Source organism: Pyrgilauda ruficollis, unplaced genomic scaffold (assembly GCF_017590135.1).
Source record: "Pyrgilauda ruficollis isolate IOZ18807 unplaced genomic scaffold, ASM1759013v1 scaffold70, whole genome shotgun sequence".
Classification (NCBI taxonomy): Eukaryota; Metazoa; Chordata; class Aves; order Passeriformes; family Passeridae; genus Pyrgilauda; species Pyrgilauda ruficollis.
This window is the reverse complement of record NW_024528822.1, coordinates 2795740-2818314: the sequence shown is the minus strand read 5'-3', so window position 1 is coordinate 2818314 and position 22575 is coordinate 2795740. Positions and strand designations below refer to the sequence as shown.

General features: G+C 35.9%; 1 protein-coding gene across 3 annotated transcripts in view; it reads right to left on the bottom strand.

Moving 5' to 3' along the window:
- Positions 1-22575, bottom strand: part of SIPA1L2 (signal induced proliferation associated 1 like 2) — a 126495-nt gene that overhangs the window by 20266 nt on the left and 83654 nt on the right. For all 3 annotated transcript variants that reach the window (XM_041485498.1, XM_041485499.1, XM_041485500.1), the window contains exons 10-16: positions 21664-21938; positions 10219-10476; positions 6554-6637; positions 4993-5096; positions 4662-4765; positions 2854-3242; positions 1189-1413 (exon numbers count right to left, since the gene is read on the bottom strand). In XM_041485498.1, the coding sequence (XP_041341432.1) occupies positions 1189-1413; positions 2854-3242; positions 4662-4765; positions 4993-5096; positions 6554-6637; positions 10219-10476; positions 21664-21938 (1439 nt within the window). The remainder of the gene's footprint in view (positions 1-1188; positions 1414-2853; positions 3243-4661; positions 4766-4992; positions 5097-6553; positions 6638-10218; positions 10477-21663; positions 21939-22575) is intronic.

The following is a 22575-nucleotide window of genomic DNA, read 5'->3' as shown; positions in this document are numbered from 1 at the left end:
GTGTAATTCTCAGTGAATTATAACCTACAGTGGCACAACATTCAGCAATTGACCTGATATTCATCATCACTGCTAATTAGAGATGCTATTTTATTTCAACATAATTACCCTCAGAGAGATATTTCCTCTCTGTGAAATAGAGAGCTTTCCTAGAAAGAAAGAGGTGAGGCAATACTGTATGCCATGGAAAAATCTGAAAATATTTTTTGATATAGGAAGTGTTGTCATATTCAATTAATAGTTCTTGAACTGAACTATCCCTTGACGATAATTTTTCAAATTGCTATTGTTTTAGTCTAAATACCCCAATTTATTATGCAATTTTATTTTAAAGCTGCCATTCAAAATAAGGAGACATTGTTTCAGTAGTTCATTGATTTCAAAATCCAAAAATTTGTGGGAAGTTAGCCCACTATAATTTAAATACTACTATGACTGAACAATTTATGTAATTAAAACATTGTGGGAGAGAAACAAAATCACCTCTCTGTTAACACAAAGGAACACATATAACCAGAACAGGAGGGTAGTAATGTCTTCTCCTTTAAAAATTACGAATTTAAGAGCCTAATTTCAGATTCATATTTCATACCATATATATTCTAGCATATATTTTAAAATATTGCTCTTGACATAAATATGCACACATATGCAAAATTAGGTATTAGATAAAAATAACCCATTCCCATTAAACAAAGAATAATCCAAATTAAACATTTGAAAATGTTACATTGCATCAATTACAATTGTTACATACATTACTGCATGTCATCTTGTCAATTTATTGAGATAGACAGTGGCTGGCTATGGTTTATTGAGAAACAGCACCAAAAAAGAAAGCAAGGACACTACCCACGAAGATGATTTTGAAGCCAGCAGGAATTTCAAGGTTAGCTTTAAAAAGAAGATTCAAACTTTACTTATTATGGATGCATCAGAAAGTATTATCTCTTTATATTGGAGGTACTGCATGTTTTCCTTTGAGTCCAAGCCTTTTACTTCCACCAAAGAACAACATATTTCTCATGGACTATTCCAACGTCAAGCTTCATTAGATACATAAAGGTACAGGAAAAAAAACCCTGAACATTTAAAGGCAAAACAAAATGTGTAATTTTTTTTCCATCCTATTTTAAAATTGATTTTCACTACCCTTCTTCCCCCAAGGAAGTAAAACAGAGTGCTTACTCATGACATTCTGAAACTTCAGATTCTTCAGGTGTTGGACTTCCTTCCGATTTTTTCCATCCAATGACATATTTACTCACTGCTCCTTGTCTGTGGTAGGGTTTTGAAATTGACCCAGACATCTGTTGACTGCTATTCTGCGACACTATGTAAACTTTGGACGTATCTAGGGAGCCACTCTTTTTAGAGCAGTGTGTTGATGGGCTTCCTGAATGATGCGACCCACTGGAAAAGTGAACGAAACACACAAAAGGAAAAATTAAATATGCTATGCAACAACAAATCGGGAACGCTTCGCCTGGCACGCGGCAATAATTCCCACTGTTAAGTTTTTCTGAAGGTTAAAATCAGTGAAGCAAAATTGGCACAGTAATTTTCTACACACCAACTGTGTACACATTAAAGGTCTTTGAGAACAGAATTGTGATGAGTTTCTAGAACAAACAATGCATGGAATTCAGCCTGCTGAAATGCCAATGCAAACCGATGTGAATCAAAACTAAAAGCCTAAATTACATATATATATATATATATGTTCAATTTGTGTGTGCAATTTTAAGTAAATATGTACACACACATTTACATAAAGAACTACATAGGGAATTACTCAAATATCTCTCTAATCATAAAACCTATGTGCTTTTCCATTTCACAATAATTTTGCCAGCTGATGCAAGATTAGGCTGTGCCTTTCACTCAGACACACTAATATTAAATTATCAGCAAATTTAACAGAAATAAATTTCAGTTCAACAAGACAATCCTCTGGATAATTTTAACAGCCCCATTTATTATGAATAATAGCACTAGTAGGCCCTAAGACATACTTTTCATGAAGACTCTAAAATCTGTTTCAAATAAACTAAAGCAAACACTTCCTTGAAGAATAAATTTCTTCAGAATAACCATACAAGACAAATTCACTCACATCAAGCATATAAGAAAATCAGTATACAAGGTATTATTTAGTTATTTTTCTGTACTGATTGAGACTGAAAACAGGAAAAACAGAGAGAAAGAAGAACAAACAATTCCTTCTATCCTTTACAGAGTAAAAACCTTAACACATAGACCAAAGCTCCAATTTCAAAGTCACCATAAAATGGGACCTGGAAGATAAATGTAACCAGCTATAAAAGTGTACTTGCAACAAGCTTTACAACAGATGTACCATGCAGACGTTTCATTGGTAACAAAAACAAAAGCTGAAAAATCAATCATAAATGCTGTTTAACAAGCAAAACTCTAAAGCATACATCAGAAAAATGTAAATTTGGGGAGATGCAATGCAGTTTCTTTGTATGTAAAAATTGTTCAAATTTTTCTGATTTCCCTCAGCAAAGAGAAAGTATGTTAAATAAGTTCTAGGTGCAAATGTCTCTTTTACTCAGGGATGTTTCCCAATTTTAAAAATCTAAGCAATTTGCAAGAGTCATGTATAAGGCCTCCATCAGATCTGGGAGGTCTGGCTATGCTGTCCAGGCAGACTCAACAAAAATTACTTGAAAACTGCTCATACAGGCATTTGAATACAACAAAAACATCAAAATCTTTTAAGTTCAGTTTCAAAGAAGGGTAAACAGAACCAAAACAACACAGAAGAGTTACCTCTAACTCTTATGCTAACCCATAATCCATAACCCCTAGTTCGTAAGAAACGCATACCTGGAATGAGAGGAGATTTCACTCAGGTCTCCCATGCTGCCCTCGGCCGTGTGGCTGGTGGAGATAGCAGCGGCATAGCCATGAACAGCGTAGATCTTGGCTGCATCATCGTCTGGCCCGGCAGGCTCCGAGGGCTCTGGCCACTGCTCCGTGTGGCAGTGCCCTGCAGACCTGCTGCCGCCCAGGTGCAGCGGGGCCAGCAGAGGGGCCGGCATGCAGGGAGCCGTATCGATCCCGCTGTCCGTGGAAGCTCCCTTTATGTACGTTAATCCAAGCAGCTCGGGATCCATCAGGTCTCCAGAACCAAAGTGCTTCTCATCGCTGTTGCTGGATGTATTGCTGGATAAGGTGTTGCTGCTGGAGTGGCTTGAACAGCTTTTGTCCCCAATCTTAACAACAAAAAAACAAACCAAAAGACACCCCCCTCAAATTAAATAGCAAGAGATCTATTTTCATATAAATTACTGCATTTGTGCCATTCAAAGACCATTTTATTCTTTTTTACAGTGTGCTATCATATAACTGCAAAGTATGAAAAGAGCCAATTATACCACCAGTTTCTGTGAAATGAATTGCACAGCTGGCTAGACACATTAAAGGTTGATGTCACTGCAAATAAAAAGGCTCTAGTTCCATCTTCTATCACAAATCTTAAAATCAGAATTGAATTTTCTGATTATAGGACCTGCTTAACATCCATAAAATTGCATTTCTGAACAGTTAAAATAAGCATTTGTTAAAGCTAGAAGCATTGGTAATTATTTGTTTAAACAAGCTCTACTGCAAATCTGAAAATCACCAAAGACTGAATTATTGTTGGCTTTTTCTCAGTGTGGCTGAAATATGCAGCTCATTGGATCAAATCCAATTGGATGTGTGGCTAGTTAAATTGAAGCCAATTATGATGTATGTGTACCATATGAAAGTAACTCAAGTCATAAAGCCCTAAACTAAGCATGGCTATTGAAGTGGAATAATTACGCCAGACTTTTGTGCCAATTATGTCCAGGGGTTTTGTTATTTACCTTTTAAAATCAATTTTATAGAGAGTTGGATTAACTTATGTCTGTGACAGTAGCCAGAATAAAGCAGATGGACTTCTGCTAGGGTAAATGGACTTCTTTTAGGTAGGATATAAATGGGAAGGGTGACTAACTTTTTCATGAGATCCCTCCCCTAGCAGATGCTAGGAGATGCATTGCTCACACATAAAATGTAAGTTTACAGTGTACAGACTCCTACTACATATAGCAGATTTTCCAGGTAACAAACATTATGTACTTTCCATCACTAGACTGTTGAGGATTTTGCCATTACTGAAGACAAGCTACTAAACAAGGCAGACTAGAAAATCTGTTCAGCATTCCCAGCACACAAGTTACATTTTTATAGTGCTTATTGATAATTACACTCCATGGGTATTTCACATAAAATGAAAAGTGGTGTGGTAAATATAATTTTATTTTCTTTTAAAGGGTAATTAAATACTCCACGTATTAAACAAGCCAGTATAAATGAAGCTATAAATTCACAGCTGAGTGGAGACTACACTAGTTTTATCTCCTCAATGCCCCAGACCCAAGCTCTCTTGGAATTCTGAGTTTGTAAACAAAGATTAAGCATATTTGATTCAACCCACATCTGAGCCAGCATAATTTTTGCCTCCCAAAACACACAGTGGTCTTTATAAATTACTAAAATGTATTTTGAAGATTTATTTCTGTAAGTCCAGAGTAGTTTTTTGTTGTTGCTATTTTGGGGTTTGTTTGTTTTTAGAGTTCTGAATGACATCCAAAGAAAAGACTTACATGCGAAAGCTTGTTTGGCGACTCCTTGCCACTGCCTTCTTTCTGTAAAGCTCGCTCCTTGTAGGAGCTCAGGACTTTGGTTGATGGTGCATGCCACTTGGTTTCTGCCAAAAATAATGGAGAAAGGCACACAACTCAGCATCAGGTTTCAAAACCGTACACTCTGCAATCAGACACAGGTATCTTTGCAGAATGTCACAGCAGTCCCTGCTTTCACTGTCACATCACATGCTCTCTGTGAGCCAAACCTCCACACGGGGAGGTGGCTGCATTTCAACAAGCACTGCATTGCAAAGATCATGTACTTGAAAGATACAGTGGGTTTTATTACCAGAATGTCTAGTTCCTTCCAAAGTTTCCTCTCGTTCTCTGCCTCCTTCACACTCCAGTGAGCCTGAACCTTGGTGATGTTCGTGGAGTAAAGGGGACTGGCATCTTTTAATGTAAGCAGAAAATTAAGCTGTTAAGGTTTTTATCATGATGAACTACACCACTTTTTACTCTTAAAAGCAAGTATTTTGTGACTTTTAAAAATAAACTTAATTCCCAAACATTTTCAAACACTGCATAGTGTTTGATATTTATATGCAATTTTTTCAACAGCACACTGTTATATCTGAAGTGTGAACATGCCAAGAAGACACTGAACTTTACGAAGAAATGTATTCTTGGGGTTCTAAACTCAAAGGCTTCTGCAGTGAAGAACCATGGTAATATATGCTTAACCTCTTTGTGATCTAAGCCCCTAAGTAATCATAGTTTTGCAGGGTTTCACATTGAGAATACGTAAGTTGGTACCAGATCCACTGTTTCGTATTACACTGCAAAAGTTTAAACATCTCACAAAGCAACAAACTAAAACCTAGATTTCTATTAGAAATAACTGTGCTGGGAAAAAAATGACACAAGATGCATTTTGATGAGTTGACTGTCAAAAAAAATAGCTACAGTTTTATTTGAATTATTACCATCTATTTAGCTGCCAGAGATTTCACTGAGTTATGTGAAATTCCCTGAAGAGTCTACAAGATACTGCATATATATCTGCTACATGGAATATCTTATCCACAATCAATCATGCCAAAGCATTAATACACTTCAAGGAGTCAAGCTGATGCTTTCAATATTCACTTTTTTTTCTCTGAAAAGTAGCTTCTGAAAGCCTCTTGGCAAGTCTGGAATGCTTTTATATTACTCTATTGTAGATACTGCCATAGCTCAACATTTTGTAAACAGGAGTGTTTTCAGTAGCTGTATATATACAACAAAGTCCTAAATTTGAGGTAGTTTAGAACAGATATCTTACATAATATTCCTATAAGATTAGTTATATTGGAGTGGTCTTTTATATACAGACAGCTAACTTCTGAAATTTCAGTACCAAGGGATTAACAGGGATGCAAAAGGACCATCTGTGCGCAGTTTTAGAGGAAGAAGAGACCTCTGAAATTCCTACTTTTTTCAGGACATATGCTAGGGAATGGGTGTGACCGACACCAACACAGCAGGAAACAAAACCTTTGAAGACCATAAAGATTTTTTTTTTTTCAGTCAAACACCTTCCTCCTGAAGCAGGAGGAGGAAGTATTGTTATTTTATTCTAGTTCTGAGTTACTAGCTGATTTCTGGCCTTTTACAGGGAAAATAAACCTAAGAACCAGTTCTCATTTACCTGAATTTAAAAATATGACCCTAAAGAGTTAAATTAGGATGACTTTAAAATTGCAGTCACATGCATATTACATCAAAGATCAGTAAACCTGTACATCTTAAAAGACACTAAGAGTGTTTGAAAAAAAAATCTAGAAGGCCCATACAAATTTTGCTTAAGAAAAAACATGCATGAGAGCTCTTGCAAAATTTAAATAAAAGCTTTTAAAAATCACCAATACCCGTCATATCCCACTTGCTGTCTCCAGTGGCTGCTCCCGCTGGGTCCTGGGTCACTGGATGAGGACTGGTTGCTTGGAGAACTTCTGTAATGTTGATTTTAGAGTCATTAATAGTGCACTGAGATATTTGTGGCATTTCAGATTTGAACTGGGCTGTGCTTTTTTTATCAAATACATTCATTTTCATAAATAATACAGATGTAGTATGAACAATTAGTTACATCCATTTGGGGAATTTAAAAGGCTTACCTCAGTTTCATAAAACTTTAACACGAATTTTTAAAGTACAGTATTTATTCACAAATAAAATATTTCAAACTGAATATATAAAAAGTCACAAAAAGAGAAAGACTAAGTGCCAAATCCTATTTTCCCTAGATCTGGCTTTAGTTCTGAGTAAGTGGGATTACTCAGGAGTCAGAGCAGCTGGATTAGGTCTCTAAATTCATAATGGATCAGAAATGATTGCTAGTTCCTTGGCACTTATTCCAATTTTAAAGCTAGTAAAATTGGAAGAGGCAATTCTAATACTTTTAAAAAATTTATTTTATTAATCCTTTGACATAGAAAAGCAATAAAAAAATTCATGAAGGGTATTATTTTGTACTTAATTATTTAAACTTTTAAGCCTCCTATCTTAACAATTCTCTAAGCAGTTTTGTTAGATTTCCAGACAGCTGAAATTTAATGCTTAAATTTGGATTTGATCACATCCTTTCCTTCACTTCTGTGCACATCATTCCATAACTACAACACATTTTCCTTCAATTATCTTGACATTATCTTGAATTCAATTCCCTGTGTTTATCTTTTTTTTTCTTTTCTCTCCTCCCTTTTCTTTTTCATGCAGAAATGAATGTATTACTCAGGGAGGAAATGAAGAGGTGTTGTTTTCTTTATGCAAAACACTTTCCCAAGAACACGACCTTTTAATAAACAACGTTACCGCTCAGCTTGAAAATTTTCAAGACAGTGGCTATTATATTTTGTTTTTTAAAGACATTAGCTGTTACATTTTGTCTAATAGCCAATGTACAATAAATAGTGTAGTACCTTATTTTTCAGCATATCTTTCTCTGAGAAGGATTGACAGGATGGAACCTCTCTCAATTAAGTGAAGTAGTCAATAGGCTCCAGCTTAGTTCAGTTCCATGAACTTGCAATTACCACCAAGAATTATGCATTTGGTGCACAGATTAAGTGACCCAGCATTAAGGAATGGATAAATTATGATACCATAATAATAAGGGTGTTTCCACCCTTCAGGGCGATGTTCAAGACATTGTCCTCAAAGCCAGGATATTGCTTTGTGCTGTTCCAAGGCTGAACGAAACGTGTCTACCTCCCATTTGCTGGACAAGTGTGAAGCCCTTAGCCTAGTAAACGAGTGGCCACAAAAGGAGATCCACAGAAATCTTATCAATGACTGCCTCACACAGTTCCTTCACAGAAAAATTTCAACCATCTGCTCTCAGGAATGGATTCCATACTCCAGGTGAAAGGATGCATTGCCAAAAAGTGTGACTCAGGGACTAGAGCACAGAGAAGATTCTTGATGCAAAAATCAGAAGAGTGAGTCTTTCTAAAGCTTCACTTAGGCACATGCTACGCGTAGCTGTCACAGAATTAGCCACTTTGTGAAAACAGGAGTAGAGCTTAAGGATAACCTCGTATTTCTAAGTGACTAAGTAGAGGAAACTCCTTGAACAACACCAAAATACTTGGACTGCCTTCTCAAAGCACTTAATTCTCAGGAATTGTATTAGGAGCATAAGTGTTCAGCTCTCAGTCTCTAATTTCCTCCAGGGACTGGGCACCTAAATATTTTATGTCACAAGAGTTGAATTTTTGCTTAAGTCTCTAACTATATTTAGCCCACATTTCTTCTGCTTCTTTCTGTTTTATTTCTAAACCAAACAATTTTATTGCTGACTTCAGACTTAGGTCATTTTCAGATCTGCTGTTAAATCTTTCGTGTTTTATCAACCTGCTTCTCCCTGCTTGCACTCTTAAACTGATTACTGGGTCTTTGACCCTCTAAAATCTCTTCATCGTTTTCTTAGCCTGAGTATACACTTTCAGCCTTGCAAGACTACTTATAAGTACTAGTGCACCTTACTTCAAACTCTTCAGTTTTAAGCTCATCTCTCTGCCAAATCATCAACTATGCCTCTTCCCATGTGGAAAGACCTTGCCAATTAGGTACCTTTCCTTACATGTTTCAAGACTTGCACGCCACAATCCATAATTTTCCTCTCTTTTCATTATTTATACTCTGTATCATGTCTTCCCCAGAATAGCAATTTTGTACTGCTCATGTTTTGCTTAAATGATACAGAAATTTCTTCATGATAGGAATAGACTCAGTCCAAGCATTTTTTCACATGCTTTGCTGAGTGTTATGAGAAGTGCAGCTTATGTTTGTGAAGTCTTTTTGGAATTGAGTAGCATGTCAGAAAGCTCTTATTTCTTTTCTGTATCAGTCTACAGTATGCTTAATAAAGTTTCATAAATGATGAAGTATTTCTAGACCTTTGATACATTGTCTCCTTATGTTAGATGTTATTAAGAATTTAATTAACAAGATATTAGGAAAAGATTAAGTTCTATAATGGTATTTAAATGCTTACAGAAATGCACCTCTCAATTTTTCAGGGGATAGAGATGGGGGTAGGGGAGAAGGAGAACACAAATGATGAAATAGTCATAACTGGGAGTCTTCCTTCCCAAGACAATAAATGAGACTTATTTTCAAATACATACTACTATTACTTGTGTACATTTCAATGTAAAAAGTCATTAATTCTTTTCTACTAAATAAGGTAGTCAATGTAGCAATAATCACATTTAACGATTTCATCTAGAATTGTTTTAAACCCATTTAAGAACAGTATTTCAGATTTTTGTATCACTCAGATATTTTCAACATACAATAATTATTTCCTTGGAAATTAGAACACATCACTCCATAAAGGCATAAGCTGAAATACTTATAAACAATAAAGGACACAGTTCTGCTCAAGACATATGGTTTTCCTAAATAATTCAAAGGTCAAATGTATTTGCAAATTTTTATCTTTAAAAACAAAGTTTCATCTTATGAAGAATTATGATTAAATTAGAACAGAGCTAACATTCAAGAACACCATCCCCTCATCTCTGAGGTGTTACATATTCAAATCACAAGCTCTGCTTTGTTTAATTAAAAGCAAAGCAAAGCATAAGGGCTGGTAATGAGTTACAGAACCCTTTGAAAATATGCCAATATCTTGGTAACAAGATTAAATAATTAATTTTTAAAGGAATGAGTTCATTTTATTTACACTAATTATTTGTTTAAATAGTCTTCCAAAAGGTGGGGAACAGGACATCATTCAGATCCAAAAGTTATAAGGCAGTTTCCCACTTCACTGATTTGGGACTAAAGGGAAAGATCAGCTATCCTCAGCAGTAGGATCCTGGGTACAGCCCACTTCCACCACAAACACCAAAAGTCACTTGTTTCAAGCAGACTGGTCCAGTAAACGCTACTTAATGCCACCTCATACAGTCAAAAATCAATAAAATAAGGTTTAAAAAACAAGACGCAAAAGTTCTAGAAAGCTGTGATTTCAACAGTAATACACATTAGGAAGGTGACAGGCATTAACCAGAGAGAGCATTACCTTGCACCATCTGGCAGCTTTCTATCAAAGGAAGTGCTACGAGGAATGGCTGTCTGAGCCTGCTGGAGAAGCTGCTGGCACTGCAGTCTGTCAGATGTTCCTAGGATTGGAGAGGCACGAGAGAGAGGCTGCCCAGCGGGAGTCGGCACCCGATGCCAAGTGGTATTTCTTCTGAAAGGGGTTTTATACTCACATGGGGTGCCTTCGCTGTCAAGTTTGTATTCCACCATGGGTATACGACAAAGTTCTGAACAACCCCTGTGGGACAAATAAAAATGCTCATCAGTCTGACAGGAGGGAAGAGAGAGAAATCTTGCATTCACGGTCACAAATATATACATATTTTGATTTCAAGTGCCCAAAGGTGTTCATGCAGCGCTGTACTTTGAGCACTTCAAAACTGTCACGCCAAGCAGGTAGAAAACATTTCAAAATGGAAGATTTGCTGTCATGTGCTCTAAGATCTTTGAACTGCCTCTTCGCCCTTCAAAACAGGGAGCATACTAAAGTTTTATAAATTAATCTGCAGCTTGAATTTTACATAATAAAAACTTTTAGAGACAAGGCATTTAGAAATCATAAATCATTAAGTTTTTCTAAAACAGCATTGATTTGTTTAAATTTCAGAAATAGGTGTGCTGTTTGCAGCAAACTAAACATTTCTTGGTTGGGCTGCAATCTCTCCTTTAGAATCCCACCAAGTCCCCACCAAATGACAGAGCGCATAGACTACAATGCAAATTGATTAACTGGCACCTAAATATTTTCCTCTGTGTTTTCAAAGTGTACTTTCTAATGTCTCTTTTCCCAGGGATTTGTAAGCCTGGATGATAAATGGGGAAGTGGAAGGAAGAGCCAGATCAGAAACAGTCTGCCTTACCACCTCTGCCTGAAGTTTACAGTGTGGTTAAATACTAACAGTATTCACAGACAGGGTAAACCCAGGTAAAAGTATGGGTAGTGTTCCACAAAAGATGTGCCTATGGGATATTTGCTGCAGACTCAGACTGCACTCAATAATTAAGTGTTACTGTTTCAGAAATTGGTTAATAGAAGCTTCACACACCCATTAAAGTCAACACTGATTATCACTGGAGATTTTTTATAATCTCAACATTCCATCTCCATTATTTTTCTGATAAGCAGTTTGTGCTAAATATCTGTGAATAGAACACTCTAAATACTTCCAAAGCAATACGTTAAGTTCAGGTATGAAATAGTGAAAATTTCCTCTGTCTCAACTACAATTCTGCTCCATTTCTTAGCTGAGTATTGATCAAACTTTGCTTTTGTTGAAAACCCAACATTTAGCTTTTGCAACTAGATTCAGATCACCTAGAGAAAGTGCAATAGTGTAAAGAGTTTACAGTCTTAATCCTGAAAATATCATGGCATAAATGACTTAACAGAAATGTACAGTACAAGTAAATTGTATAAATTCTCACACATTAAATTACTGTGCACTAAAGCTTCTGAATCAACCCTCCCAAAGAATATTTTCGTTATCTGTGTTCTGGTAAACAGATTAGAAGAAAAAATATTAGACAAAAAGCAAACTGCCTTATTCAAGGTTGTTGAAGGGAAGACCCATGAGCAACTGTAGCAATTCTATTCTATGCACTCTATATATGCATAGTCTGATCCAGCCAAATGTTTCACTCTGCAAAATTTTTTAGTAGCAAATAGGCAAGTTTATCCTGCAGCACTAAATCTCTGTCCCTGGTGGCACTCAAACACATGAAAAATTTAAAGAACTTAAAAATATAGATGATGAAAGTATTGAGAATGGAGATCAGTAGCCAATATAGGGTGGAAGACACTTTGATGAAGATGAGCTGAAGAGCTGGAATGTTCCAAAGCAGAACTTAGAATTTCTGGTTTTTCAGTGTTACTCTTTTATCAGAAATATCATTGTAAGATGCACCAATAAAATCTGACATTTCCAACCTCTGCTGACAAATCATAGTTGGACACACTGGAGGCATCACAAAATTTTGCAATCATGATTTTCTGGTTTGAGCTTCCCTAAGGAGGTAAAACCACCTTAATAATCTCTTCTCACAGACATGGAATGGTGCTGCAGAGAAATCACTGTTATAAAACTATCACATCATTTCAGAGGGTCAATTTGGTATCTCTCTAGCCTTCCCCCACCCTGAAATGCCATACTTATTCAGAACACCACTTCAAACTGCCTCAGTCCATGCATCGATTTTTAAAACTTTTTTCACACTTCTGAGAATCACGTCAGGCTCTTAGAATGAGGAACACCATGAAAAAAGGTCAAGTTAAGCAAATTGCACAGAATTGTGCAAACTCCTCTACTGCTGAAGCATACACAGATTATATATTTCTCCAGTGTAATTTTCAACCCTTTATGTTCCAAGATCATGCTTCCCTTCATCCTCATTCACTGCCTGCAACAAAGAAGGTGTAGGAGACAACAGCCTCCAGCAATGCAACCATGATCCTTTTTTTCTTTTTTGGTTTTGTTTTTTTGAGGTTTTTTTGTTAGTTTTTAACTATGTAAGAAGTTTTACATACAAAACAAACGGATCAAAGAATGCAGAAATGACACAGCAAGGTTAATATTAGTTTGGTGCACTGCACAGCTTTTCATGTGACCAAACAGTTTTCCATTATTTGATTAAGAAGTTGAACAATTATGTAGGCTAAAATTTCAATCTCCCTTCTGCTAATTTCTTAGTATTGTTTCACTCCCTTCTTCATTCCTATAGACTTTAGGCATTAGAAACAAACCACCCCCTACACAACTTTTGTTAATAAGATATCAATTTTACAGTCCATCTTGGTAATTGAGAAAATTATAACATGTAATTGTGATTGTATCCTTCATTAGATACTCCCCATAAAGTATTCTAAATGCTGTAAAAATAGTCACGGGTTTTAAAAGCAAAAGGGACTGTTACTTCTGTTTAGTTTGACTTAGCTTGCTGACTAATTAACAAAAGCATGTTATAATAATAGTAAACAATAAGCTTTCCCATGATGAGTAAGAACTGAAAATTTTGTAAAATTTTGTGTTTGTTTGCATCAGGAAAACATATTCTTCCTACAAATTAAAAAAAAAAAAAAAGTATTGAGGACACAGTTCCTGCAGAAAAAGGCTTATAAAACAAACTTGTTTCTAATCAGTATAAAAATTCAACAGTGTTGTTTGTGGATTCAAAACAGAGCCCTAGAATGCTTGTTTTAACTGGCTCAAAAAAGAATTTCCATGGTTTCAGATAGCTTCTTTTGTCACACAAGTCTTTTAAACCTTAATTTAAAAGTATCAAACCAATCACTCCAACATTTATATGAAAAAATATGCTTCACTGCTTCACAAGCACTGCCTAAAGAACAGATACTGCAGTATACTGAGATAAGTAAAATTGTAATTGTGGCTGCTTCCTATATCAGGAAGACAGAAAAGGAATTACTTCATGCCTGTAATCTCCACCTCCACTCCCTGCCATGGAGCAAACTGTAAGTTATCTTGCATGAAAAAAAACCCACAAAAATAAGAGCAATTCCTTCTTAAATATGCAATTTGACCTTTATCTAACTTTTACTTATGATTTTGTTACTTATTCCACCAGTGCAAGAACATACGTTGGCACTGGTATTGAATGATAGCTTTTCAATTTAAATTTCATACATTTCTTTCAAATTCATTTTAAAGGATACGTAAAGACATATCTCTATTTTATGGTTTTAAAAAGATACTTAAATTCATGTTAAAAAAGTATAGGGTATCAAATGTCTTTCACAATTATATCCAATATAACATTTGAAAAACAGACTCACAGCATTTAACAAGCAAATGTGACCATATCTTAACCACACATCAGAAATTATAGCACTTCCTGCTCTTCACCATAGTTTGGTATTAATTAAATCAATGCTTCAACATAAAGTACAGACTTCTACTAATACCTTTGGTTCAAGAGCCATATTATCCTATTAAAAAATTGGTTAATAAAACCTACTCTGCAATTAAAAAGAACATGACTCTATGATACAGCTAGCAGGTCACAACAACCTAATAAAATTTCAGAGTCCACTATAAAATCTGCAATATTCAAATGTTCCTGCAAGGAGCATTATGTTCTGAAAGAATTATCAAGCAGCCCATTAATTTTTTAAAACTATATTAGCCGAACCTTTCAATATTAGTTTCAGCTTCCATATAAAGGTTCTGTCTGTAATAAGCTCTGTGAAGGGCCTACATTAGGCAGGGAGTCTAGTTAAGTAATAAATTATTCATCTCCACGGAAAAGCCAGAAGCTTCCACACACCATGATCAGCACCCTGTCACCTTCATAGCTACACAAAAGCCTTATTTTCTGCAAAATCCTAGAACTATCAGCTATTGGGTACAACTACAGCATTTGGACCCCAGCTATCTGCAGATTTCAAGCATAAAGAATTTGTTAGGGTATCAACATAACCAGAATACCTGGTTATGATTTAACTTCCAGTTCAATGTATTGCAAGGAGATGTAAGGATAGAGAAGGAATCATGGGTGTGCATCAGTTTATTACACTGATGAGTTATCCCTTTATATCACCATTTCAATACCAAACATCTGATCCTGCTCTAGAAAGAGCCTTTATCCAGCAGTACAATAACTGCACTCTGCTAACTCAAACTTCGTTTTTGAAAACAATCACTTCTGAGTGCATGTTTGTTCTCACACTACAGTAGTGCCCAAAGTGACACAACGAGCCTGAGGACTCATTGTGCAATCTATTAAATCCACATAATAAAACACAGATTAATTTAATATAATTGAGATTTAACTGAAAAGCAGAATTTAGTAGCTTAGTTTTGATGAGACTCAGAATGTAGCTAGTGAAGACATACATAGATTTTCCTTTCCTTGACACTGGAAGTACCTCCTGGAGGTAATACCTCGACTCCATTGATCCCCTGTATCAGTCACAGCACAAGTCCAAGACACTGCATAATACTGAAATGGTCTAAGACAATTTTGTTCAAAAAGTCAAGACAAAAAAATCCAAGTTCTGACACCTCAGAAACCTATTAACAGTAGTCATACATAATTCAAAAAATTGTTAAAAAGTAAATAAATTTTATATTTAAATAATTTCATACCACAATAAATGTATGAAATTGCTGACAGCTACCTCAGACAGGGCTGCTGCCCACTCCACCACTTCGGTTTAAGGGAAGTGATGACTCTGACAGTCCCTCCATGGAGCTAAAGAGCTGAAGCTGACAATTCCTCCTTCCTGAAGATAAACCTATTGTCCTTCAGATCTTTATTACCATTCAGGTTTAAAAAGAGCCTTTGTGTTGGTGAGCTGACAAGCAATTCAGAGGCCTCCTAAAGAGTCTTTCTGTACTGTTACATGAAAATGAGAAATACAGACGGCAACTAGATGATCTTTAAGGTTCTTTCCAACCCACAACATTCTATGATTCTCATATGATTCCATGAGTAGAGAGAAGAAAGAAGAAAAGAAAAAAGGGGAAAAAAAGAGTCTGAAACTCTTCTTGGCATCTCTCCATAGAGACAAACAGTGCTTTGCCAGGCTCGAAGGGATTTTTTTTTCTTCTTGACTGTAACAATTGTACACATAATTAACTTCAGCAATTATAGTCCCCCCTATAAGTTCATTCATAAGTCAGTAAGAAAAAAAATCAAAGACTTTACTTGTATGTAAAACACAGTTAAGCATTTTCTACTTTTTTTTTTTTTCGGGGGGGGGGGGGTTTGTTTTTTTTTTTTTTTTTTGGGGGGGGGGGGGGTTTTTTTTTTTTTTTTTTTTTGGGGGGGGGGGGGGTTTTTTTTTTTTTTTTTTTTTGGGGTTTTTTTTTTTTTTTTTTTTTTGTTTTTGTTGTTTGTTTTTTGGTGGGGTTTCTTTGTGTGGGTTTTTTTTTTGTTTGTTTTTTTTGGGTAGAGAGGATTAACTTCTGTAAGTAGTACAGCTTCCAATTAGTATAATTACATTTTCTTAGTGATACTTCTTTAATTTACTTCTATAGAACATCAGAATCTAGACACTTCAGATATTTGCAACCTTCTCAGATTAGTAGCAGGGGTGGTAACTTAAAGGTTTGGTGCATCCAGCTTCTACTTTTACAACCAAACATTCAGTTTCAGGTTTTGCTGCTTCAACCTGCCTGAGGTCATGTTAGACTTGGCTTCTTTCTAGCTCAGGTGGCTTAATTTACTAAATAAGTAAATAAATATTAAGAATCTGAAGGCCCTATGAACTATCCCACCAGCTTATGGCAAATGCCCCTGTGACAATAACTGAATTCCACCCATAGTAGCCTCTTCCCCTCCCTAAAAGCACTTTCCAAACATTCTATATTCTGCTGGTTATCTGTTACTTTTAAAAAGCCCCAGAAAGAAAATTCTTTTAAAGAAATCATAACCATTTAAAGGGAGCAAGCATCAGTACTGGAAAAAAAGTCATTACATCTATTTAATTTGTAAGAAGGAGCTTGCAAGGTTCAAAAGAATAAAACAACCTCAGAAGAATTGCAGTAGTACTTAAAAATGGCCCACAGGCAGTTTCAGTCATAGTTACTAAAGTATTTCCATTTTCAAAACTACCTACAACAGCAGAAAAAGAGTCTCTCACTTGTTCAGACCAAAACTGAAAACTACTGCTCCTACAGCTCTCCAGCTTCTGTTTATAGCCAGCCCTGGAAATTTTGCTTAAAGTTTTGTTTGCTTTCTAAATTTCCTAGAAATTGTTTCTTAATCAGCTCCCAAGCAGTTTCCTTTTTATATAAAATGGTAGTTGAACTAAGACATAGGTAAACATATGTAAAATGCAGTAAAAAATAATCTAGAAAAATCTACGTTTAAAATAGATTTAGAAGTGCTTGAATTCCTTGATTGGATTTGGCTGATTAAGGATATAGTGCCCTTGAACACTCCCATAACACCACCAGCGAAAGCAAATCAGAATGAACGTCGTTATTCTCCTGTTCAAATGCACACAGTCCCAAATCAACAATTCTGAAGAGACAGACCTAGCACAGAAACAAATATGACACAAGAATATTTATTCAGATCTGAAAACAATGACCAAAAAATTTGTTCTAATACTGCTTTGTAATTTAAAGAATTTATGTTTTAAATAGCAATTTCTTCTTTCTATCTAAATATCAGCTTGATGCCACACAAATAATTTTGATTTCTGCATCAATTTGTGCATGATTATTTAATTGCTGGAGCAAAGTGAAAACAGCAGGAGCTTTGTCTCAAGTTCATTAATTTTACAGGATAGTAAATGAAAGGCCTTATTCCATGATTGCTTTTGCATATACTACTGTCAAGACTTCAGTAGAAGGACCTACATTAAGTAATGGAAGAATTTATCGAGCAGAATTGTCCTCTGTAATTTCCTAATCACCCTGTAACATTCCTTTGTAAGCACCTTCAACATTCAAACAGTTTATTTTCATGCTGAAATAAATGAATGCAAGACAGTTTGCAGAAAAAAAAAAATCTTTGTTAATAGTTTATTGCTAATAGTTTCTTCTCAGTGGGTGAACACTTACATTTTGTTGGTTTTCTTTTAAAATGATGGATTGAAGATTATGTGTGGGTAAGCTAACAGACAAAAAACATCAAGTCAAGAACTTGATTAAAGATCTCCACTTCGACTGATGTTTTTTCAAGGGACTGCTTTGGAAACACCCCTGCACACTTGAAACTCATTTTCATCTGAAGGATACAATTCCCAAGACACTCCATGGCACTCATGTCCAATCTGTGTAAACTCACTTCAGAATTTGATCCCAGCAAGGAAAGAGTGCTAGTAAGCAACCCAAAGAGAAATTCCTCATTGCTTTGTATTCATAAAATCCAGCACACAAAGCTAAGCAGAAACAAGTCTTTCAAGAAGTCAAAATAGCTGGTTATCTCAGAAAATGAAAGACAGGCATTAATAAAATTATACGTTTGAATTTTATCACAAAACTCTGGATTTTGTGGGGATTTTTTTCTAAAATTATATTTATTTTCTTGTAAATGTATGTAAATTTTTAATGCAACTAATCCTTTTAGAAACAAAGATGAATGTATATCTATGCACAGTGGATAAAAATCTTAGTGGCTGAACTTGAAACCCTAGATTATGGCATTTAAATTAAAACAATTAAAACAAAACAAAAAAAAAAAAACCCCAAAAACCAAGAAACCCCAAAACCAAAAGAACAAACCACCCAGTATGTACTCTGAGAAACCAGGCTGATATACAGAGAAGAAAAACCTACCCAACTGCCAGAAGATCATATGCTTTGTAGCATAAGTCAAACTACAAACTACTTTCAAGGGACTTATTTCAGCCTCCAACTGCACTTTCCTACATATGTCAGACAGTCTGATGCATCATTTCCTAGCAGATAACCTCTAAAACCGTTTGTGAGCAAAAGCAGTAAGTACAGGAACATAGATGTAAAGCCTTCTCCTGCTTTTTAACCATCATTGTCCTAGACACTTGTAATGTGTGGGTCACGGATGGATGGACCCCCAAATACGACAAAAATATCTGTATGTCTGCTTTGAGTGTTATTTGATAATTATTACAGTTACTTGATACAAAAAAGTTCCCTCCTGACAAGCTGTCACACCTGCCTTAAATGTTTATCACAGGTATGTGTTTGCAATCACTCACAGAGGCTTGATTCTATCCTGCTTAGCCAAGCATGGACTCCCCAAGGACAGGGACATTTCTTGTCAAGCACAGGTGAAATGGATTTTAGTTCTCCTGATACTCCTGTTTTACTTCCAAAACTACTACCTGTGAATTTCTGAGTAAACCTGATAGCAGAGCACAAGAAAGACATGAACATATGGAGCAGGTCCATCACAGGATCAAAGATGGTTAGGTTAAGGGATAAGAGCATCTGAAACACAAGGAGAGACTGAGAGTGCTGTTATCATTCAGCCAGGGAAAGAGAAGGCTCAGGAGGGATTTTATCAATGCATACAAAACATCTAATGCGGTGATTAGCCAAAAAAGATGACAAACTAAGAATTGCATCCAGTGAAAACACAGGAGGCAGGGTGCAAAACTGAAGCACAGGAATTTCCATTTAAGTATGCATAAAAACTTTTCTTACTGAAAGGATGATGGCATACCAAAATTGAAATATTGAATTTTTTAATCTCCTTGCAGATAGACAAAACCCAGTGGACCTGTCCAGAGCAATCTGCTCTGGCTGAGCTTGCTTTGAGCAATGGCGTTGGACTCAACAACCTGCAGAGGCCCTTTCCAACCTCAGCTATTGTCTGTTTCTGTGACAAGAACCTGCAGAAGGCTAAGAGAAGCAACTGAGCAGTAGACAGGGAGATGGATTTACACAAGTTTTAAATAGTAAGTAGCAGTAATAGGCTATCTTTATTCCCCAAAATTCTGATAATCTGCCCCTTTCTGTCCTGTCCTCTTTTCCCTCATTCATTAATATATTTTACAAAGTCAAAGATCATATTTGTCAACTGAAATTCTCAGACTTGTCATGCAATATCTATAACTGTCTGCTATGATTAGATTATAAACATTGCAAAAAGGCAAGCTCAAAAACCTCCAGAGACTGGACAGTAAAAATCACTAATCCTATCTTTGGGGATATACAAGTGAAAATAAGCAGTTTTCTGTGGGAAATTGATATTTGAGAGAAAGAGACATTTCTTAGATTTATATTTAGATATATATATTTATATATATATATATATATATATATATACTACAAAGGTGAAGCTAAAAAGAACTTAAACATGCTTTTAAAATTTTAGAATAGACACATAGTTTTAAAAAATTCATTTTCTTAGTAATTAGTCACAATTTTAAACATGCTAAAAATTATAAAGAGAAGCAGCCTTTGCAGATTTTTCTCAGTGTGGTAACATTCAGTTAAAATTCCTCCTACACATACACTTGGGTGCTATGTACCACACTGATCTGGGATTTAAACATTTTATCTCTAGAAGAAGATTTATATCAAAGACAATATAAACAGTTCATACAGTAAGTATTTTTCTATCAGGGCCTATAAAATACACGTTTTTTTACCTTCAATAGAAAAGGATCAGCTCATTAGGCTCATATTCTGTAAACAGCTTGGAAATGTATACCAAACAAGTCAGTGAAAATTCATACCCAGAAGCAGATGGTGAGAATAGCAAAGCTAAGCAAAGAGAGGCTTAATTGCAAATTTCTACCCAACTAAGCAAAACGGTGGTATTCTACATTCACAGGCATTTTGTTCAGAAAGGGAGGCATCTCGATGCAGGTTGAGGCGGGGACAGCCCTTGTGTGTCATACATCAGGCCAATGACTACTTGGAGAATTGCCACCAATTAAGCAACATTCGCATACGGCTGGCATCGACTTCACAGTGCTGCACGCTACGTAAAATTTTATTGCTTGCTCTCTTGCCAAAAGCAACACATCTAATGTTTTTTCTGTTGAATTAAAAATCAACAAGAGATTTAAAGTTGGCCTGCTAAAAGAAGACAAGTAATTAAATTTACTCTGGTACAGTTCTCATTTAGAATGAGCCAAATTAACACTGACTAGACAAGGTGTGTGAGAAATAAAATCACACTGTTACAAAGTTTCAATTTATTCCTACTTCTCTGCTTCATGATATTAAAAACCAGAGAAATGAGAAACGTGCCTTTCATCACCAAAAAAGGAATACTGATGACAGAAAAATGCATTTAATCCCTGAAAACACTGGTACAGTGGCTGTAATGATAGTTATTACAGACTTTCCCCGGGCATGAGGATATATTTCACATTGCAATAAGATTTCTCTGCTTTAAATGACAAACTCACTGATGTAATTCACCATTTATTGTGAATAAATTAGATAGCTGTAGAAAGTGAGTAGGACTCTAAGACTTAAGAAGTGCAAATCTTCACTACCTTGTTATATCCCCATTTTGTGGCCATGTATGTCCAGAACCCAGTAATTCACTATTTTCATTACATTTCATCATAAGAGGAAAAAAAAAAAAAAAAACAACTCAAATCTTTCCAATAGCCAGGAGTTGGAGAAATCTCAAAGATGGACAAGGTGCAATTTCACGAAAAGGATTCCACATTTTTAAATTCAGCATTAAAACTCTCATGTGGAAGAAAAGAAGTAACATCAGCTTTCAGGACAGCTCAGTCTGGATGCGCTAAAATTTACTTTCTACCTTTTTAAAGTCATATAAAGTAAATTTCTTGTAGGTTCTTATTTTGTCTTCTATAACAAGTCAATATGAGTTTTTGGGAAAAGATTGCTTTTATAGCCTCAACAATACAATCACACAACATGACAGACAATATCCATTTACTGAAGGCCTTCAATAGAAGAGTCATCGTTTAAGCAGGAGCAGAGAAAAAAAAAGCCCAGACAGATACAAATATTATACTGAGAACTGCAGCTCTGAGAACTGTTACCTTCTGGGCGCTCCATCCTCGTGTGGTTGAATAATGACCACTTTTACTGTCACCGATGTGCGCAAGAGGTCGATCATTTGTTCGTGGGTCAGAGTTGCCACAGCCACTTTACAGATCTCGACCAGGCGGCTCCCCTGCCGTAGGCCTGCTTTCCATGCAAATCCAAAGGGCTCCACGTCTGCCACTATCCCTTCAAAGTTCACGTGGAATCCGAGCTGGCCCAGCCCATTTCTCCGCAGAGTCATTTCCGTCGTTTCGCATCCTCTGGTCACTATCTGAGGAAGCACCAGATTGTTACGCCATTGTCAGGGCATGCAAACATTATAAAGTCGTTTATTGCTTCATATTACCTATCTTTAATATACTAACATTAAATTACCTCAACATTATGTTTGAATGAAGGTTTCTGCATAAAACAAAATGAATGACACATTTCACTACGCTAAAAATCTTCCATCTCCAGGGCAGGCAGCCTGACCCATGTTAAATTCTTCCCCCTTGCCCAATGCTAGTACAATGCCATTTATATCTTACTGAAAACTTTACAGCTGGTTTCGTTTCAAAACACAAAGCAAGAAAAATGTTTCCCTGCCAATTACTTCATATTTTTTTGGCTGACTGCAGGTGTGCAGGCGTTTTTTATTCAGCATTAAACAGTATTAAACCCAAGATAAAATATGAGCCAAACTGAGTGAAGTGCCTCAGTTCTAGCAGCTTGTTTTCCTCAAGAAAATAGCAATGAAGAAAATATTAATTTATTTTTCTTCATAGGCAGATTCCTAACTAATGTCATCTCCAGATGAGGATATCACTAAAATGGGATGAGAGTTTCCATGTCACTGGGAAACTTAGAAATAAAAAAATGTACTTTCCTCATATTCAGTGAAAAGTAACTGTCATTATACAGATCAG